Source organism: Zonotrichia leucophrys, chromosome 5 (assembly GCF_028769735.1).
Source record: "Zonotrichia leucophrys gambelii isolate GWCS_2022_RI chromosome 5, RI_Zleu_2.0, whole genome shotgun sequence".
Classification (NCBI taxonomy): domain Eukaryota; kingdom Metazoa; phylum Chordata; class Aves; order Passeriformes; family Passerellidae; genus Zonotrichia; species Zonotrichia leucophrys.
In genome coordinates this window covers 50,954,934-50,973,995 of record NC_088175.1, presented here as the reverse complement: position 1 = coordinate 50,973,995, position 19,062 = coordinate 50,954,934, and the positions used below count along the sequence as shown (strand labels likewise).

The following is a 19,062-nucleotide window of genomic DNA, read 5'->3' as shown; positions in this document are numbered from 1 at the left end:
TATGATGCAAGTGCACAGCTGGCTGGTGTTCAAGGTAGTGCTTCCCATAAAGTTCAGGTCCTTTCTGCTAGATCTGCTGCTCATCATGAATTATGTATGGGGACTTCTCAGGGGCAGGATTTTGCACTTGCTGAACCTCCTGAGTTTCTTTGGAGTAAGTTCCATTTTCTTTCCGGGCAATACTTAACAGTGGCTATAGTCAACTTTTGAGGTGGCTGTATTTCTTAAGGAAATATTTGGCATAAGACACAACACAGGTGAATTAGGCTTTAATTTAGGGTTCTGTTTCCTCTGACTTTCTGAAAAGCACTGTGAAAGTACAAAAATTAATTTAAAGCATCTCTTTCTCATAGCCTGTTCTTGTGGCAAAACAACTCAGTCCTCCTGTTCTCATAATTTCAAAGTTTTGCAGATCTCAAATAATACAGATTTTCATAAGGCTATATGTATTATGATGAAGCAAGACCAAATCTTAGTCTTTGTCAGAAGATATAAGGAAATATCTCATGAAAAATGATGTCTATCACAGAGAATTAATCTCACTGTCAAAACCAAAAACCTAAAACTTAGTTAAAAAATTCAATGTGATCAGCCTTAAGCTTTTAAGTCATGATTTTGGTTCTGTTGATTGTCAAGGTAGAAGATTTTAATCTAGTTCTGTTTGATCCTGATCTCTCCATCTTTCATTGGTTTTAGAAATTATTTATAAAAGCTTGCTAAGAGATAAATGTGAGACATAGCATAATAGAACTAAATATTTTATTAGATAGTGCTTATGAGGGTAGATTTTTATTTCAATGGCCTTCAAAGCCAATGTAGCCAATGAATATGAAGCCTAAGGATGTATGCATTTCTTACATATCTTAGCCATCAATTCTTAATTGTTGTGTTATCTGCACCCTAAAAAGATCTTCAAACTCTCCTTACTTACCAAAGAACTATATTTCAAGAACCTCATATGATCATATTTTACAATTATTAAGTCAGTTGACACTGTGAAGGATTTAATTTAAAAATTAATTACCTTTGTAGAGGTAGTTTTTCTTCTCTTTTGCAGATCTTAGCTTCAAATGCCTTATCTGTAGTTTGATGCATACATACCACCTACTGTTAGAAATAGAGCTTTATAATGTATATAATTTATAATTTTCTAGTCTCAGCATTTAATCCAGTACAGGATTTCTGAGCACTGCCGTACCCTGGCTTCCTCTTCCCATCGTTTTGTGTATTATGTCAGTGAAATCTACTTGAAATCTACTAGTGTCAGTGAAATCTGCTTGGATTCAGGAGTTCTGTAAGTCCTTGTGGAGGATTGTGGACCAGAAATTAGAAGGATGGCACTGAGTACCAGGCAGCTGACAGCCTCTTTTCCAAGACTGAGTATGATAATCTTTTTCTTCTTTAATTTTACTTGTGAGCCCCTCTCCTTCCCCTCTGCATTTTGTCATTAATATCATTGGAGAGCCAGCAATGGCCCTCTTTTATTTTGTGCTGCTAAGAGAAGGAGCACAATGCACACTGTTCTTCTACTTTGTAGGCAAGTCAAAAGGTGTCAGCCAAGGTTTCCCAAAAAATAGATCTGTCCTAGAACCTGGCAAAGGTTTAGACCATTACAGTGCAAGAACTACCTTTGCTTGTTACAGGTTGCACATGTTTATTAAGTTTATAGGTTTTATTACACACACTCTTTGTTTTTTCTGGCTGACCTTCAGGGAATAGATTTGGTTTTAATCTCCATGAGTCCACTCTGATGTCTACATTAAAGCTTGAAAGTAAACAACAAAGATTTTATTCTACCTCTTTTTAGCTTTCTTTTAGTTTGCCAGAACTTGTTGATCAGCAAGTCAGCTGGCTGACTTACTCTGCCATGCAACATTTATAGTGCTGTATGTCAGCAGGAAAAAGCTGTTCTGAGGAGCTTTTCTAAAATTGCAGGAGTGCAGAGGAATGCCTCATCTGTTACCTTCACTGTGCAGACTGCCACTGGAGACCAAAAAATGAGTAAGATCCATACTATAGCACTATAGCTTCTGCATCTTTTCTTAAACTAACAACAAACCTTCTGCAAATGTCGCAGAGCAGCCTGAAATGTGGTCAGCTATCCTGAGGAGGTAAGTTTATTTTTTCCCCTTATGGATGTGTCAGCTGCATGTTATGTAAGAGCAATATCTGTTGTACTCTAAAAAAAGTGCTGGGGAATACCTCACCAGTTAGGATGCAATTTTTGTCTGCCTTTCTACATGCATGGATGTATTGGTTTATATATGGTTGTTTAATATGTTTTCATAGTGCAAAAACATTCTTACACACACAAAAAAAGTGTGTATCCATCTTGTTTGCTTAACTACACCCATATAGACAAAGTAGTAAAATTTATAGTACAGACTGTAGTATGGGGTAGCATTTATGTAATTTTTTTGGCACATTGTACATGACAAGCCCCAGCTATGGGGAAGTTCTGCCTTTACTGTCAGAGGAAATCTGACAGGACACAAATGGAGCCACAGACTTTGAAGGAATACTGTAGTAACCTGTGCTAGTTAGGTGATTGAATTGACTTCTAATGAGTAAATGATATTTGTATCCCTAAATGGAGAAGAGGATATAGATACTCCTAGATGCAGGCTACGATATTTGACTGAATTAATTTAGGAGGACCAAACCCTCCAGAATATTGTGGTAGAAAAAAAAATTAAAAAGAAATCCAAAGCATTCTACAGGGATTGAGGGATACTATCATAAAACTTATTCAGAATCCAGAGAGAATAATGTGACCAGAGAGCAACAAGGAAAGAAATAAAACCCTTTTTAGTTTGAATCTTCTGTTGTCTAGAATGAGCTACTGGCACACACTATAGAGAAAGGGGAGATTATGATACAAATAGCATAGAAATGGGCCACATCAGGCTTGAGTTTGTAATTTAGTATCTTGTAAAAAATTATCTGCAGTAAGGTTGAGACTCTAAGTTTTATAAAACACATAGAAATAAAAAAAGCTGTGATGCAACTTAGGGACGCGGTGTGAGGACGGGGATGGAAGCGATGTAACACCAACTTAACTCACAACGTCGAGATTCAAACGCAGCCGTTACCGCATAAAGCCGATGCAATTTTTACTTCGCTGCCCTTCACCTCAATAGGAACACCTGATGTTTTCTAAAAAGGGAGACCGAGGGCACAGCCAGGCAATAGGGATAACGGGGCTGCGGCCAGCGCTTCTCCTCAGCGGGGTGCGCACAGCCTTTCCCACCGATTCCCGCTGGCACCATTCCCGGCCCGGGCTGCGGGCGGAGGCGCAGCCCCGGCTCCGCGCCCGCCCCTCGCCCCCCGGGCCTGGCGTGACCGCCTCCCCCGCGGCCGCCGCCGCCGCCATTCCCCGGGCCCTTCGTTCCCCCGGCCTCCGCTGCGCGCCGGGCCGGGCCGCGCCGCTGGGTGCCCGCCCCCCGCCGCCGCAGCCGGCGGGCTGGCAGCTGGGAGGCTGCGCTCCGCCAGCATGGTTCACCACTCGGGCTCCATCCAGTCCTTTCGGCAGCAGAAAGGTCAGTACGAGCCCTGCCGAGCGCACCCATCGGGAGGCCACCGCACCTGCCTGCCCTGCGGAAGCGGGGACGCGGGGAGGGCAGCCTCGGGGGGGACAGCCTGAGGGATGCCAGCCACAGAGGGGGCAGCCTGAAGGATGGCAGCCTCCGGGGGGGCAGCCTCAGGGGAGGGCATCTTCAGAGAGGGCAGCCTGAGGGGGGACGCGCAGGTCTGGCCGCGGTGTCCGTGCGGGATCGCCCGTGGGTGCCGGCGCGTTCTGTGTGTGTGCCCGCACCCTGCCCGGGGTGTCGGCATGCGGCCGTACCCGCTCCCTGCCCGGGATGCCGGCATGCGGCCGTGCCCGCTCCTGCTCTGGAGGCGCACCGGTGCTCTCGGATGCTTTGCTGGGCGTCAATGCGGCTGCGGCGGGGCCGAGCCCGGAGCTGTCCGCGCCCCGGGGCTGGGGGCCGAAGGGCCCGGCCCGGCCCCGCCCAAGCGTTCCTTCGCGAAGGGCGGTGCTGCTTTGGTTCTCACCGTACAGGTGAGTCTAAAGATGCCTACATGCGTGATACGGACAGGTCGTTCAGCCTCCAGAGTTCACTGCGGTTGTTAGTAGGTTTGTTTTTAGGTTTTAGTCTTCGTGTCATCCTGTTACCCAAGTACAAAAGCAGAGTAAGAATATTAATTGTAATTGTGAGCAGGGATCTGGTGTTTTAGGTGCAGATACAACTTAGGTTCGGTCTGTGTATTGAGTTGTTTTTTTTTTTTTGTCTGGAATTTAATTGCCAAACAGAAGCTCTTTGCTGGTCCACAAATATAAAGGTGAATTTCCAGTTTTGATTACCATCACCATAAAACCTGTATTATGTTCATGTTAGAAAAAAGGTAATTCTCTCAATGAACTTTTAAAATTTATTTCTTTATCATGGAACCAATATTTTTCTATATTTTGTGGATCAGATGAACCAAGATTTCTCTCACTTGGTTCTCTTTCAGTTATTGACAAACTTTTTTTTTGTTGTTCTTATAGTGCAGTATGGTGTAAATTATGATAGGAAGTGTGTATTCATTATACATAAATCATGAGGTCACTTATTGGATTTTGCCTCATTCAAGTTCTTCTCTTTGACTGGTTAGTTGAAAATAAATAATTCAAAGTGCTTTTTCCATTCTGATAATCACATAATAAATTTACTTCCTTGCAGTAGAGGTTTTGCATTTAATGCCAGTCTTGTGTGCAGTAATGAGTGGTGCTGTCTCAGACTGTAAAAAGTCTAGTTTAGTCAGGCTCAAAGGTAATTAATTAGTATAAAAATGTATTTTTTCAACTGTCAAGTCAACATTTACAAAAGCATTAGAAGTCTTGAAGCCACAGTGTTAGTCCTTTTTCATAAGACAGCATTTCTTACATTACAGCAATGATTAGCAAGCTCTAGAATCGTTGTCAAGGCTCTTCAAAAAAAAATGCAGCTGTTCTGTAATAATCTTTAAAAAACCCCAAACCCAACTTTCATTTGTCAGATTATACCCTTTTCTGACCCAGAGATGGGGCAACTGAGAGGCATTTAAAACATGTTTATTCCATTTTCAGTCTCACATGAAGGGTGAAAATACAGCTGTTATAATTGACACCATCACAATTAGAAGCGCAACTATTTCCTAATTACAAGACATTTTAAGCGTTTCTTGGCCTGTCAGCTTTAGCCACTCCATGCTGTAGATGCCTTAAAGCCACTTATCTAAACTGCCCCTTGTGGGTCCCACTACAGTGCATCTTTCATCTTTCAGTTCTATTTCTCCAAAGTATCCAGTCTTATTTGGCATGGCCATCCTTTGAAACTTGTTTTGTGTTCAATTTCTCTCTCAACAATGTCTGTCAACTTCAACTATGTTCAGGTTCTTTGACTTGTGATTTATGAAACTCTGTGTTTGCACAAGTCAAAAAACTTTGTAAAAACTAAGTGAGTTTTGGCAGTTACTTTTTGAGAAGATTATTGTTCTCATCTCCTTATTCCCCCAAAATCCTGATTGAGGTACCTTGCCAGTCATCAGGCTTTGGAGATGAGATGATGCTTTTATGGAGCTGGGTAACCTGTGCAGCATTGACTAACATGACCGTGGCTTTCCCAAAGTTCTCAAATGCAGTGCTCTTTGTACAAAAGGTACCTGAGTTCAGCCTGCTTTTCTCAGCCTAAAGCTTTTAGGAATGGGGAAGGATAACATGAAAACTTGAGCAAAAGGCTATAGCAAAACTAAGCAAACATAAACGGTAATCAAGAATTCATCATCTTACCATGAGGTACTGAGAAGAAGCTGAGCATCTGGTACTCTGAAGTTCATGGACACTGATCTCAGCAGCAAAAAACGTTGTCTTTTTCCTTTTCATTTAGTATTTTATATCAGTCTTTATTTAAAATTTAATATTTTGCTTACTGTAATTTCTAGCTTATTGTTGCTGAGATTTTGGCTAAATGCATTGTTTGTTTTCCAGCTGCTCACTAAATTGTGCCCTAAATTCCCTTTCTTTACAGAATCGGGGGTAATCTTCCTGAAATGGCCAAATGCCCATCACAGCTGTGCCTTGTATGCTTCACTTGCATTAAGACTAAGCTTCATTTTGGGGGGGTGGGGGGCATTGAAAGGACATAATTTTTATGTGGATTCTCAGTCATATAGAAAAAATACACATCAGCAAGTCTCATAGTTCCTGAAAACAAATAGAAGATAATTTTAAACTTTTCAGAAACAGAACTTACCTATTGCTAGGTAACATATTATTCAAACTCAATTGCTAAAGCGAACTAACTTTTAAAATGGGACACAGAATGTGGTAGAGAGCATTTTTTTTTCTTTTACTTACTCTGAGCACTTTGTTCTAGCTGAGAAGTTGTGATTTCAGTACCAAAGCTGTTTTTACAAGGTTTGGAGGAAAAAGATGAAGTTCTCCAGTCTCGTGGGTATCTAGGAGCCTTCAACTGGAAGGAGAAAATAAAGAAAGAATGAAATTACATCCTGAGGATTTGTTACTGTTTAGAATTTAGGTATTGTTTTTCTTTGATTTAGCTTTCCCTTCTTGACAAAGTGAGGAGGTGTTCAGAGTAGGAGGCTGCTGCCATCTTTTTGTCTTGCTCTTTGTTCAAATTGTGTATGCAGAGTGAAACCCTCAGTTTCAAAACCTGCAGCAGAACTCAGTGTAGTGTTATAAAAAGACACAGAAAGGGTTGAAAAAAATAATCTCATTCTTCTTCACCCCCGCAATTCTTGTTCTTCTACTTGTATCCAAAGATAATGTCTGTGGAGAAGAGCAGTGTCCTAGAGGTAGACTAATCTGTGTCTCTACACAGCAGTGTGTTAGATCTGTTTAGCCATCTGTATAGTATTTGCTGGCTATTTTTAACCTCTGCTTTGGCGGAAACTGGTTTTTCTGAAATTATTTTCCTCAGTAATATTCTCAGATAAAAATCATATTAGTGATATAGACCTTGATACTTCTTACTTTTTCAAAAGGCAATGCAACCTATGGCCTCTGAGGAATTATGTCAGAGGAAAGGGAAAGAAATTTTTATTATTTACTGGTTTCTTCCCAACCATCCTTTACAAAAGAATAATGTTGTCCCTTAAAGATTAATATACAGGTAATATATACTGTACATTACTGTATATACTTCTTTAATATACAGGTTTGTTTAAAACTAGTAAAAAATTAATAGTTATTCATAAAGGAGAAATCAGTTAATGTTGACAAGAGCAAATATAATCTCTACTGTAATTTGTAGTTTCATAATTCCAGGGAAAGATAGCTAGTTAGGAATCATAATCTTTTACATGCAGGACATAAAAATATGCTGCAGCCTTAGGGTAGATTTTTGTGGATTCCATAATAGGTGTGGGACAGGTACCAAGCAATTGCTTGTTTTATTAGGGGACTCTACTGAAAACTTGAGTTCTTCAGAAGGAAAGGCAACATGATTTGCAGTGGGCTCTTGTAACAGATACCTGGTGGTAGGGTTTGAATAAATCTGTGTTTAAGGTGTAGGTCAAGGCAATTGCTATGCTTAAAATTTTAAATGTGTAGGACTTTTATCCAAATATGCAGACTACACTTTCCTGGATACTTTGCTGGGTGCTTTTACTGAATAGTGTTGTTTTTTTAATACCTCTATCAAAGCTTTTTAATGAAGGAGTTCAATGCTGGGGAGAAGAAAAGATGTTTTGTGCTTTAGAATGGAGTTGCTTTCATCTTGGTGTATGAGATTTAAGAACGTGGAGTGCAGATTGAAATCTGGTGGCTTTTCAGGTGTCTGGTCAAGGAGTTCAATGTTTCCTGGTTCAATGAGGCAGGAAGAAGTTCATCAATTTCAATACTCATTAAGTCTTTGAGGGCACTGATTTAGCCTCTCAAGGGATTTATCTTGGAGTAGCTTCAATTGAGACTCCTGAAGAAATCAGGGATCTTCATAAAAGATGTGTATTTAGACACATTCCAATTCTTATCTCTACCAAATATTTTGTTTCATTTTATATATTGCCACTTGAAGTTGTAGTATGATTTAGAGGGATTGAGGATGGAGAATCTTGAATAGCTCTGCCTTCACTGGGAGGCTTGTTGCTTCATTGGCTTTTTTGTTAAATCACTTGGAGCTACTTTGAGAAGCACTGTTGTTGTGGAGTAAAGGTTTCCCTTATGCTTCCTTTACTCAGATTTTAAGCTCTTAGTGACCTGCATTCTTTATAAAACAGCATGTGAAACTGACTTTCATTTCTTGTGAATTTCAATGAGAATTTGTAAACATCACATTTTATATTTTATATATTATATTATAATTTTACATTTATATATTATATTATTACCAGAATTTTACATTTTATATATTGTATTATTACCAGAATTTTCAGTATTCAGGAACTTGGCCTTGTGATAAAGAATCCCATGGAGGCTTATCCAAGGATGTTTGGTGCTTCTGTGGCATGAGTGAACTCAATAATTTGAAGAGACTGCTGAAATTACTAGAAGATGGAATTCTGTCACACAAAAAGTTTTGGTAGACTGCGACCCTTTGCCACTGTTCTTCAGAACAGAAAGGCCAAGTTTTCATGTCAGTGTGAATGAAGCAATTTTTTTGGCCTCAGCTCTTCAGTTTTCATTCCAAGGAGCACTAACACACACAGAAAATTTCAGTGCCATACTCATGTTGACTCTGAAAGCTGAGAGCAATGCAGCTATTAGTACAATCCCTTAAAACAGTACTATATTTAAACAGTGTTACTTAAAATGTTTTTTCAGGGCACTGAAAAGTAAGGTCCAATGTTTAATAAGGCTATATTTGCTCTTACTTCTTTTGCCTGATACAACTGCTCAGCCTAGGATCCACTCCATCTTTTTCACTCAAACACCTTTGAAGGGCCCATAATATGTCTTTTTATTCCAGATTATACTGTTGTGGGTTGTAACTTGAAAAAATATAGAGCTTTTTGAAAACAATCACTAAACGTGACATATTAAACCTTATATTATGCAGGTGTATGAGTGCTGTAGAAAAAAGTAACTTTTTTTTTTTTTCACTGAATGGATATTTGAAATGAGAAACTAAAGGATATCAGAAAATTTTGGGATGTTGCATAATTCTCTCTAGCTAAAGAAGATGATGCTGCTGTGGTTAGATTAACTTCCTACAATCTGTTTTAAGTATAGCTTGATATAGTTGTATCTGTGGACAAACCTTGTACCTATTCCACAGCTTTTCAAAATTTCCTGAGTAAGGACCTGTGAAAATAGCAACCCTAGCCACCACTCATTTTCTTTAGAACTCTCATCAGTTATATTTCACTGGGTATATCACAAAGTTGCAAGTTCCTGATCTGCTTCCATATTTTGCTTTATTTATTCTGCTTTTGGTCATTTTTGAAATCTTCTAAATGAGTATAAATGAAATAGCCCTTTCACTTTGTATTCTGTTGTAGTAGCATTTTGAATATATCAGTTTTTGTTTCAAAATCAAGACTAGTCAGCATATTTTATGATCAGAGGTATTTTGAAGTTCCAGTAACTGTGAGAAATTAAAACACTGTCTTAGCTAACAGTACCAAGAGCCTTGCATTACAGTTAATGCAGATGGCTAAGCAGTAACTGAGAAAGTAATGAAAAAAACCCCAGCCATCCATATTTTAGACATAGCGTGATAGCAGAAAGTGGATGTGCTAAATTCACAAGTTTGCTGAGCAACATGAAGATTACTTGTTTTCTGTTTTGGCCTGTCTAAACTGAAGAGTGTGTTTGTGTTGTCTTGAGTCAAACATGCAATGACATTTGCAGAAAGCATTGTATATATTATACATATATATGTATATATATTACTCAGATTACAAATCTTTACCACACTTGTTCTGGAGTTAGGTCAGCTCTATATATTCTACAGATAAGTTACAGTAGATTATTTATTAGAGATAGGTGAACTCAAAACCAAACTGCAGTGTACACCAATATGTTTTAACAACTCTGAGCTACAATGAATGCAAATTCATCACTGTTTTCTCAGAGAGAGAGTCTGAGTCTGCCTCTGTTTGGATTATCATTTGTCTTGTGAGGGCTTTTAGCCAGTGCAGTTACTTAAGGGAGGAATTGTTCATTTTTCTGACTGGTGAGGTCACAGTTTAATTCTCAGTATATTTGAGTATTTAAGTGAGGTTTTGAAGGAACGGAAACATTAGGTTTTCCCTTTGGGTCCTGTCTAATATTCATACATCAGGCAAATAGCCTTACTATTATGTAACTGTTTGCTCTGCTTAAAGGTAGGATCTTGTGAGTGGGAAAAAAGATACTGTGAAATCCTGCTGAGTTAGAATCCATCAGCAACTCAGGAGAAGGAAGTGTGCTTTGAAGAGTATCTGCAGAAATCCCTTTTGAGCGACAAATTGCCACTGTTCATAGGGTTTTCATTGATTTCATTAGTAACAACATAGGACAAAGTGTTTGTTTGTTGCATCTTGTCTGTTGCTGTTACTGGATTCCTGTGTGGCACCCTGTCACACACATATTTTCTGAAAAATCCTTTCACTAGGATCTTTCCTCCTGAGAAGCTGGGAAGCTTCAGCTTCTCCATGTTTTACTACTTTGGAATGTGATTTGGAGAATTGTTTACCCAGCATGTGAATTGTTTTTACTTGATGACCAATGACAGTCAGCTGTGTCAAGGCTGTGAGCAGTCACAAGATTTTATTCATTCTTGTCCAGGCTTCTCATGCCTCCTTTCTCTTTCTTTAGTATAGTTTTTAGTAAATAATTTTCTTTTAATATGATATAATATCATAAAATAATCAGCCTTCTGAAATATGGAGTCAAGATTGTCATCTCTTCCCTTATCGGGGTTGCCTACAAATTCCACAGCACCCTAGCACAAGAAGGATGCGCAAACGAAGGAATTCAGAGCTCGCTCAAATCTGCATTGAAAAATTTTTAAGTACATCACAGTTGCACAAGAATTGTAGCCAGTCACGTATGCTCCAGAGAGCTCCTATGGTGATGGCAAGCTCTGGAGTTAAAATATGTTTGAGATGTCATATTCTATTCTCTGCCTGTCTGCTTCAGTAGAATTACTCTTGCTCAAAAATTTCCGTACTCCTTACTGTTTGTTTAGTAGCTTTATCAATAATATGTCTTTATAATCTAGATGGTCTCTAACTTATGTAATATTTGTATTCTCTTATCTTTCTGGTTCATTAAACTAATGGAGTTAGTGCTTTTAATGAATTAGTTTTCCTGAAGCATTAGGGTTGTTTTGTTTTGTTTGTTTTTTTTAGGTTTTGTTTGTTTATTTGTTTGGGTTTTGTTGTTGTTTGGTTTGGGGTTTTTTTATTTTTTTGGAGAAGTCTGTTTTTCATTATGGGCTATTTTGTTGTCTTGTTTAAAGGACAGGTGTCTGCTAAGGAAGGTGAGAACTCCCTTGGAATGGAAACCTTTCCCTCCAAACTATTATAACTTTGAAATTACAGGGTTTTCAGGCAAGGGTATGGGGAAAGGAATAGCAGTTCTTTATTGTATATTTATGTGTAACAAGACAAACAACCCTGGCAGCAACACCAACCAGAACCACAGGCAAACACCTTTTAGGATATTACTTTTAATTAAATATAATGTGTTGGTAGAGACTAAACAAAACTTTCTATTCTTTTGTAGTGTTGGAAGGGAGCATCTACAACTTTTTATTACTTTATATTGTAGGAAATCTCAAAATAAACCTGAGATTGACTTGTATTCAAGCTAAGTCATAAAAAAAAATTTTGAAATATGCATTCATAAATGCTTGTACTTTAATGGAAGGAGTTTCTTTAGAGAGAAAAATGATTTTTTAGTGTCATGGTGACAGTGATCTGTTTGTCAGTCTGACTGGGCGTTTTCCCTCTTGGTTGCAGCTTGTAGTTGTTTGTTCAGTTTTGGCATGTTGGTTCTGGAGTGTTGTCTTAGGGGTCTACTAGTGCCATCATCCAGTTCATGCATAGTCTATTAGACATTATAATTTCATACCTGTGGCCATCATAGGTATTTGCTATCAGTCTTTTCTGCCCAAGCAGAAGGAATTCAAATTTCTGGCAGCCTGGAATGGAAAGAAGGCAAAGCAAGGCACCAAGTAATGGATTAAACTGTTTTTTCAGTATTTTTTCCCTTTAACAAGGGAAAAAATAGAGAAATGCTTTCAAAACAACTACCCCTTTAATTTTGAAAAGCATTTATACCAGGGCTAAGCTCTGACACTTTCAAATTTTCTTTTCAAATTTTTTGTTTAGAAGACTAATTCTGTGAGCATTAATATTAAAAAAAAAACATAACAGCTGAATTTAAATCAGAAGCTTTGTCCAGAACATTTCATAGATTTCTTCAAGAATGTCCTCTGAGCATATACCTTCATGAAAAGTACATTTTGTTGGTCTTTTAGTTTACTTTAGCCTCTTTTATCTTCATTAAGGTAATTTCCTCTTTTTCTTTTCTCTCTCCATTTGAATTACACTGTTTTCCAGAGGTGAAGTGCTGGAGGGGAGAGGGGCAACACAATTTTGTTGCTGCTATTGTCATTATTTTTTACTGATTGTTAGGTGATTATTGAATGCAGTTTCCACTAGAAATGTGTATTAATGTGGTTTTGGCTAATGTGGTGTCTTTCCTATCCTGTTTTGCTTTTATCAGGAAAACTAATCCATGATGTCAGGGGTTTAGGACCAAAATGGAGACAGAGGAGTTCTGTAACTGAATAAAGGAAGAGGCATCTAAGTTGCTCTCCTTTCCCTCTGTAATTTCCTTTTTAAGGTGGTGGAGTTATGTTCAGAGTGGCCTGGATGTGCAGATAAGTTGTTTGTTAGACTCTGCTGGTAAAGTGCTGCTGCACCAGCTGCTTTTCCTGTTCCATGCCCTCTGGCTTCTGAACCATCTTTGTAACCCTCCATTGCCTGGCCTTTGGTATGTTGAGGAGTCCTGTACAGAGCTGATACCGGAAGGGGCTGGAAAATAAACTTTGGAAGTGTTATGAAGCAGGCATTCCTTATCAGGGCAGGACATGTTAGAAGGCTGTCTCCTTCAATCCAATGTGTGTGACAAGACTTCACCACTAGGTATTTATCCATCATAATCATGCACATTCATTACAATGTGCTTCCTACCTAATACATAAACATCACTTTCCTAGAACTGATTTGCATGCATCTTCCTCCTACTGGAGGTCCTTATATGGCCCTGGAGGGTCCTCTCAAGGTGGTTATATTCACTGAATGCTTTGATATTACAGGCAACCTTTCCTTGAACTTTTTCTTTGGGCATGTGCTGTTGCTCCTTGTTACATAACTTTTCCCAAACCCCCTGTAGTTCTCTTTATTTTTTCTCCCCTGGTTCCAGCTATATTTATCATCCTGTGCACGTGCCTTTGCATCCTTTTATCTTTTTTGCGCATAAGTTTTAAAGCTCTGTTCAGCAACTTCAGGGGGACTGAAAATTTATATTCTCCATGTTATTTACCAGGAGCACCCCAAAGCTGGATGCTGTTTGAGATGTGGCTGCAGGAGAGTCAACTAGAGAGGAGTAATCTCTTCCCTTGACCTCCTAGCTTCACACATGTCAAAGTAGCTCAAGAAAGAATCAGCTTTTGTTTCTGCAAGGGTTTCACTGCTGACACAACTGGGAGTCAACCTGTTGAGAAGTGCAGTGCCAGTTATTACAGCAAATAGCCAGTGCCATGAATTTCTAAATGAAATTGGTTTATTGGTTTCACCAGCAAAGCAAGGAGGCAGCTGTTCAAAAGAAGTATGCATGGCTGTGTCAGTTGGTGTGAACATGGATGGTTTTGCCGCTGGAGAGGTTTACAGTTTGTTCTGACAAGCAAAAACTTATAAATACTGAATAGGCGACAGTTCATCATCAAACTTTGGCCCCAAGCTCCAGATACCAAATGCCTGCTAATTTAGAATTCTGGCTGTTATTAGAAGATCTTATAGGCACAGATGACTTAAAGAAGGGCAGATCACCTGCTGTAGATGAGCTGTGCTGTTTTAATTTACTTTTAACCCAACACACTAAATTAAGTGGGCCTAAAAAGCTGCCGGCAATAAAAGCACTATTATCAAGTCATGTGTCCTACTAGTAGCAAAACAAAGAGAATAAATCCTTACCCTTCCTAAAGCAACCTTTCAAAGGTTGGTCACTAGGCCCACACACTCTGCTTGGTGTTTAGGGTGGGCTTTTTAGTCAGGGTTTACTGTTCTGAGTTGTGCTTCAGGAAATTTTGAAAGTTAATAGGTATATGAGTCTTCATGTTAAATGAAATGAGTTAATTGCAAATTAAAATTTTTGCAGTCTCTTTAGTGCCAGCTGTTTTTAATATTATATTCACTTTTATTTTACATCCTTAAAAACTGAAAGTATTTACTTTTTCCCCCTTGTATGCATTAACATATATAGACATGGTTTTCAAATTCTGAAATGGAAGAAGTAATTTAAAAAAAGTCAATAATCACTTCCAGGAAAACTTTTTGTGAATTTAACTTAGACTCTGATTTTGTGTTGGATATGTTCCCTTTGTATTTAATTCCACAGAATTTATTATAATGTTAATAATTTTATGGACAGTGCTCTAAGAAAGTGAGGCAAGTTTTGCAGTGCTAGAGAAAGTGTCTTTTAATTGCTGCCATAACTAGAAAAGTCAGATAAGCTTTTTAGCATGTAAGAACTATTTGCAAATCTGAAATGAAAGCTGCAAATTTCAAATGTAAATTAATAAGTTGGTATGAGATTAACAACATCTGTTAAACACAATTCCCTGTCTTTTCTTTCAAATTTTCTAATTGATTTAACTGAATTTTAATTAATCAGGGTCATCTTGGTATTTCATATCTCTTACTGAAGTGTTTGAATGTGCTTGATATGTTCAGTAGGATGCTTCATTTGTAAAAGATAAGATCAATCTGAATGCATTTATGATGGGGGTGTGTGTTCAGTGAAGGGAATTGTCAGGAAAGACCTTTTGTCACTCCTAATTTCTTGTGTGAATATGCATGTATTAAGACGTGTCCTGCGTTGTACTGCAGCCTCTCATGAACCTGTTGCAAATTAAATCTTTTTCCACCAAAGGTCAGAGATTGGTGGATGTTCCATGTTTTTATGAAAGGAGACACAGTATATATTTTAAAAAGTGACAAAATAAAGGTTGAAATGTAGTTGCATCTAGTTATGAAACAGAGCGATAAGAATTATGTTCTATATGAGCAATTCTGTAACTTAATGAAGTTATAGAACATTAATGAAATGCATTATGCATGCAGAGAAAAAATATCTTTATGTTCTGTATTTCAATATATTCCAATATTGAAATCTTAGTCAGGGGCAAAGATGAACATAGAAGAGTTACTTAGTTCTGTACATTTTGCTAAATTGTGTTTGTTGAAAGGATATTATTTTCTCTTTAAATAATAAGCTTTGAAAGAGCACGGGTAACTTTTTTTTCAGGTATTTAACCTTTAGAGTTTTTAAGTACTTAAGTTATAATCTCAACTTTCTCCCTGTAATTTAGGAAAACTGTAAAATTACAGATTTTTAAAATAGCTCTGTACACCTCCACAGCACTGAGCTGCCTACGTGGGCCTAATCTTCAAGTAGCTGAGTTGAGTTTGGTACAAAGGTTGCTGAAGGAGGTGAAAAAAAAGCGGTCTTTTTAACAAGCTTTCCATTGTATCCTGCTCCTTCCTCCAAGCAGCCTTTGTCACATGCTGACTCTCAGCAGTCACTTAAAGCTGCCAGGAAACTGCACTGCAGTTCAAACACGAAAAAAATGCTCAGCTCTTCAGGATTGAGAGCTCTAAGGATGTGCAGAGGAGTTCTCAGGTGAGCAGTAGTTGTACAGCCACGAGCTGCCAAAATCAATGTGACTTTCATACATGGCTATGGGCAACAAAATCGCGTCTCACTTTGTTTGTGGGAGCAAATAAATGTGTGAGAACAAAACCTGGCTGTTCCAGGGCAAACTGGCAGCTGGGGTTAAGGAGCATCCTCTGTTCTTCTGGGCATCCTAACTCATCAGTTCTTCTGGGTCTCACATCAGCATCCCCTGTGCCTCTTCCTCAGCCTTGTCTGTAACCTCAGATGTGAAGTCATCCCAATCTGTGTCTCACCCAAACGCATTTAGGAGAGAAATGGATCGTAGCTCTGCTTCTAGATTGTGTTACTTTGCTTTGATTTTGGTACTAGTTGACTTTATGGGGCAAAGGGATCAATTTTAAAGCTTCCATTTTAAAAAGCTTGGGAGTTACATTGGAGTTTCACAGTGAAAAGTAGACCTGTTAAATAAGGAATGATAAGGAATAAATCAAGATGCTGGTTTTAGGATTCTGAGCTTGCTTCATCATGTGAAGATTTAGAATAGTCTAAGTTTTTATCTTGGTCCAGATGGAGCTACAATCTATGTGATGGAACATAAACACAGTGTGTTTTGCTGTATTTGAAGGAATCGCTGTTCCTTGTTTTCTTCAAAATCATTCCCACACAACAAAAGTAGTGTTGCTCATACTGAATAGAGGATACCAACATCTCTGGTTGAGAAAAACTGAAGATTTATATGGCTGAGGCTCCTTAGGATAGCTTGTTTGTTCAGTAAACATTTGTAACCATCTGGTGTGCTGTGTTTTTCAGTAATGAGATGACTGTGAAAAAATATAAACTTTTAAATTAGTGAAATTAATAATGAGATACTTGATTGGTGTTGTCATTAGTAATGCCAGAGGTTATGATCCCTGTCAGGCTTCAGATGCTTGAAACCCTATAGGCAGTGTTTTGAAAGTAGTAGTAAAATGCATGCACCTTTTCTGCAGAAGTTTTTCAAGACTTAAAAATATAACTTAAGCATTCAAATAACCCTGTGACAGGGAAAAGAATATCCCCTGCAAAAAATATCTTCTGGCACAAATTCAGTTTTTATTCAGTTTTACTGCAGCACTTTTCCCATGGAAATACTGTAAGCCTTAGCCAGGTCATTGTCCTGAGTACCTTCTGCCTACCTGCAATTCTCCACTGAAGTTTTGCTAGCATCAGGTTTTCAGCTGAATATAATCAACTTTACTAGAATTGAATAATAGGACCAAGGGCTTGGCAGTTGTTATAAACTAGGTCTGTCTCTGTAAATGAAATCTGGGGATAGGGTTGGAGGGGAGGGAGGAGGATTAGGGGTGTTTTTTCAGATCAAACTGGGAATATATAGAACAGTATTGGTTATGACTGAAAATGCAGTGACCAAAATAAGTGACTTCGTTTTCTGTCAGGAGATCAGTGCCTAAGTGTTGTTCAGGGCAAGGCCTCCAGCAGCACAGCACACATGATGTGTACCTCATTAGCTGGCCAAAAGCTGGTGTTATGATTTGGCTTCTATAGAAGCTACTTCTTTTTGATGCTAGGATTTATGCTGGATTGAAAGGGGAATAGTTACTGGGCTGCTCTTTATGAGGCTAGCACTGATCCAGCCTTGCTTACAGCATTGAGTTAACAATTAATAGGGACTAGCTGCCAAACTTTCCTCATGTAAAATAAGGAGCAAATGAAAGATCAATTCTTTTCTTAACAGTACGAAAATTATCATCTGAATTTGTATTTCACAGAATGAGGCATAGCAAAATTTTTCTTTATGTTTCTAGTGGCCAAAACCTGAAGGCCTCTGAGAGTTTGCTTTATTTAGAGTCTTTCTAGATTGGCATAATATTGAGCATGCAATTAAATTGTGCATACTCACTTAAAAACCAGAAAAGCTTCTCATATTCTAGCTCCATCTTTCCTGCCTGACCTATCAGAAAGCTGTGAGTAGTTCAGCTCTCTGTTGGCTCTACAGATGTAGTACAGCTCTCTTTTCTGGCTTTGAGCCACGTAGAGATTTGCCTCTGTAACAGGAATCCCCAGCATCCCCTTGGAAAGAAGACTTTCCAAGACAGAAGTGCTAAAAAAAAAAGGCAGCATCTAATTAAACCATACATTATTTACCTTTTTTTGCCTACATGAAGAATTTCTACACTCATGTTATAATTGTTCCCATGCTCATGCTAGCTGCCAGAGGAATATTATGTAGGAAAAGAAGGAATAAATGAAATTGTTGTAGAAAAACAAGTCTGTTGGGCTTTTTCTGCTAACTGTATACATGTCCACTATTGCAGATGAAATGATCCCTGAACAAGCAAGGACTGTGTAACAAAGTTCTAGCTGGAAATATATAGTCTAGAAAACTACTCTGTTGAAAAGAGAGGAAGGAATGAAAATAATTTCAGTAACTCAATTTAGTGATCCAATTAATGATGTTGGCCACGTGTTATTTGTGCTGGGTAAGCATTTGCATGCAGCAGCAAGTGCCATCAAAACTAGCATATCACAGAACTGGACTCTGGCACAGTAGCAGAGTATGAATTCACTTTTCCAATTTTTAAGGTGGTTCATACCAATAACATAAGAGCAAATCTGCTGTGAGATTACTTTGCTGTGATTCACTTTCTTCAAGCCGAAGCAGCATGATATTAAGGAATCCATTTGAAATGACACAGGGAAATACAGAGTAAGAGAGAGCAAAAGGGAAGAATTTTCTTTTCAATTGAGGCATTATGTCATAAAATAATTGCATTCTGTTTTTTCATATGTATCAGTTAAATTTGGGCTAAAATTGAATGTCAGTATGTGTTATTTGTATTATCATACATTTCTTTGGTAACAGTGATTCATCTCACCACACATAGTGACTCCAGTGTAGATGAAAGGACCATTTCTCTTTGGCAACTCTAATAATTATGCAGTGGGGTCCATACTTACAGGCAGCTTATCCCTGCCTAGGAAATTGATCACTGAAGCCATCCAGAACAATTACAAAGTGTACGTCTTTATATATTATTCTGTATTACCCATTGCTGTGTCTAAGTGCTGCAGATTTTTGTCTAATAAATGTCCATTTAGAAAGAACTATAACGGAGACTCTCTGGAAACCTTCCAGGTAGCACAACAGACGTGTGGCATTGTTCTGCTCTGAACAAGGCACTGTCAAGGCC

At 38.4% G+C, this 19,062-nt stretch overlaps 1 protein-coding gene across 2 annotated transcripts in view; it reads left to right on the top strand.

Moving 5' to 3' along the window:
- The first annotated feature begins 1,913 nt into the window (after positions 1 to 1,913).
- ANO3 (anoctamin 3) overlaps positions 1,914 to 19,062 on the top strand; it is a 93,240-nt gene continuing 76,091 nt past the window's right edge. The window contains exon 1 of one of the 2 annotated variants that reach the window (XM_064715560.1): positions 1,914 to 2,111. Coding sequence is in view for 1 of the 2 variants with exons in the window: in XM_064715559.1 (XP_064571629.1) it covers positions 3,494 to 3,539 (46 nt within the window). In the remaining variant the exon portion in view is untranslated. Of the gene's footprint in view, positions 2,112 to 3,368; positions 3,540 to 19,062 lie in introns of those variants that run through there. The other variant, XM_064715559.1, reaches the window with a different exon arrangement.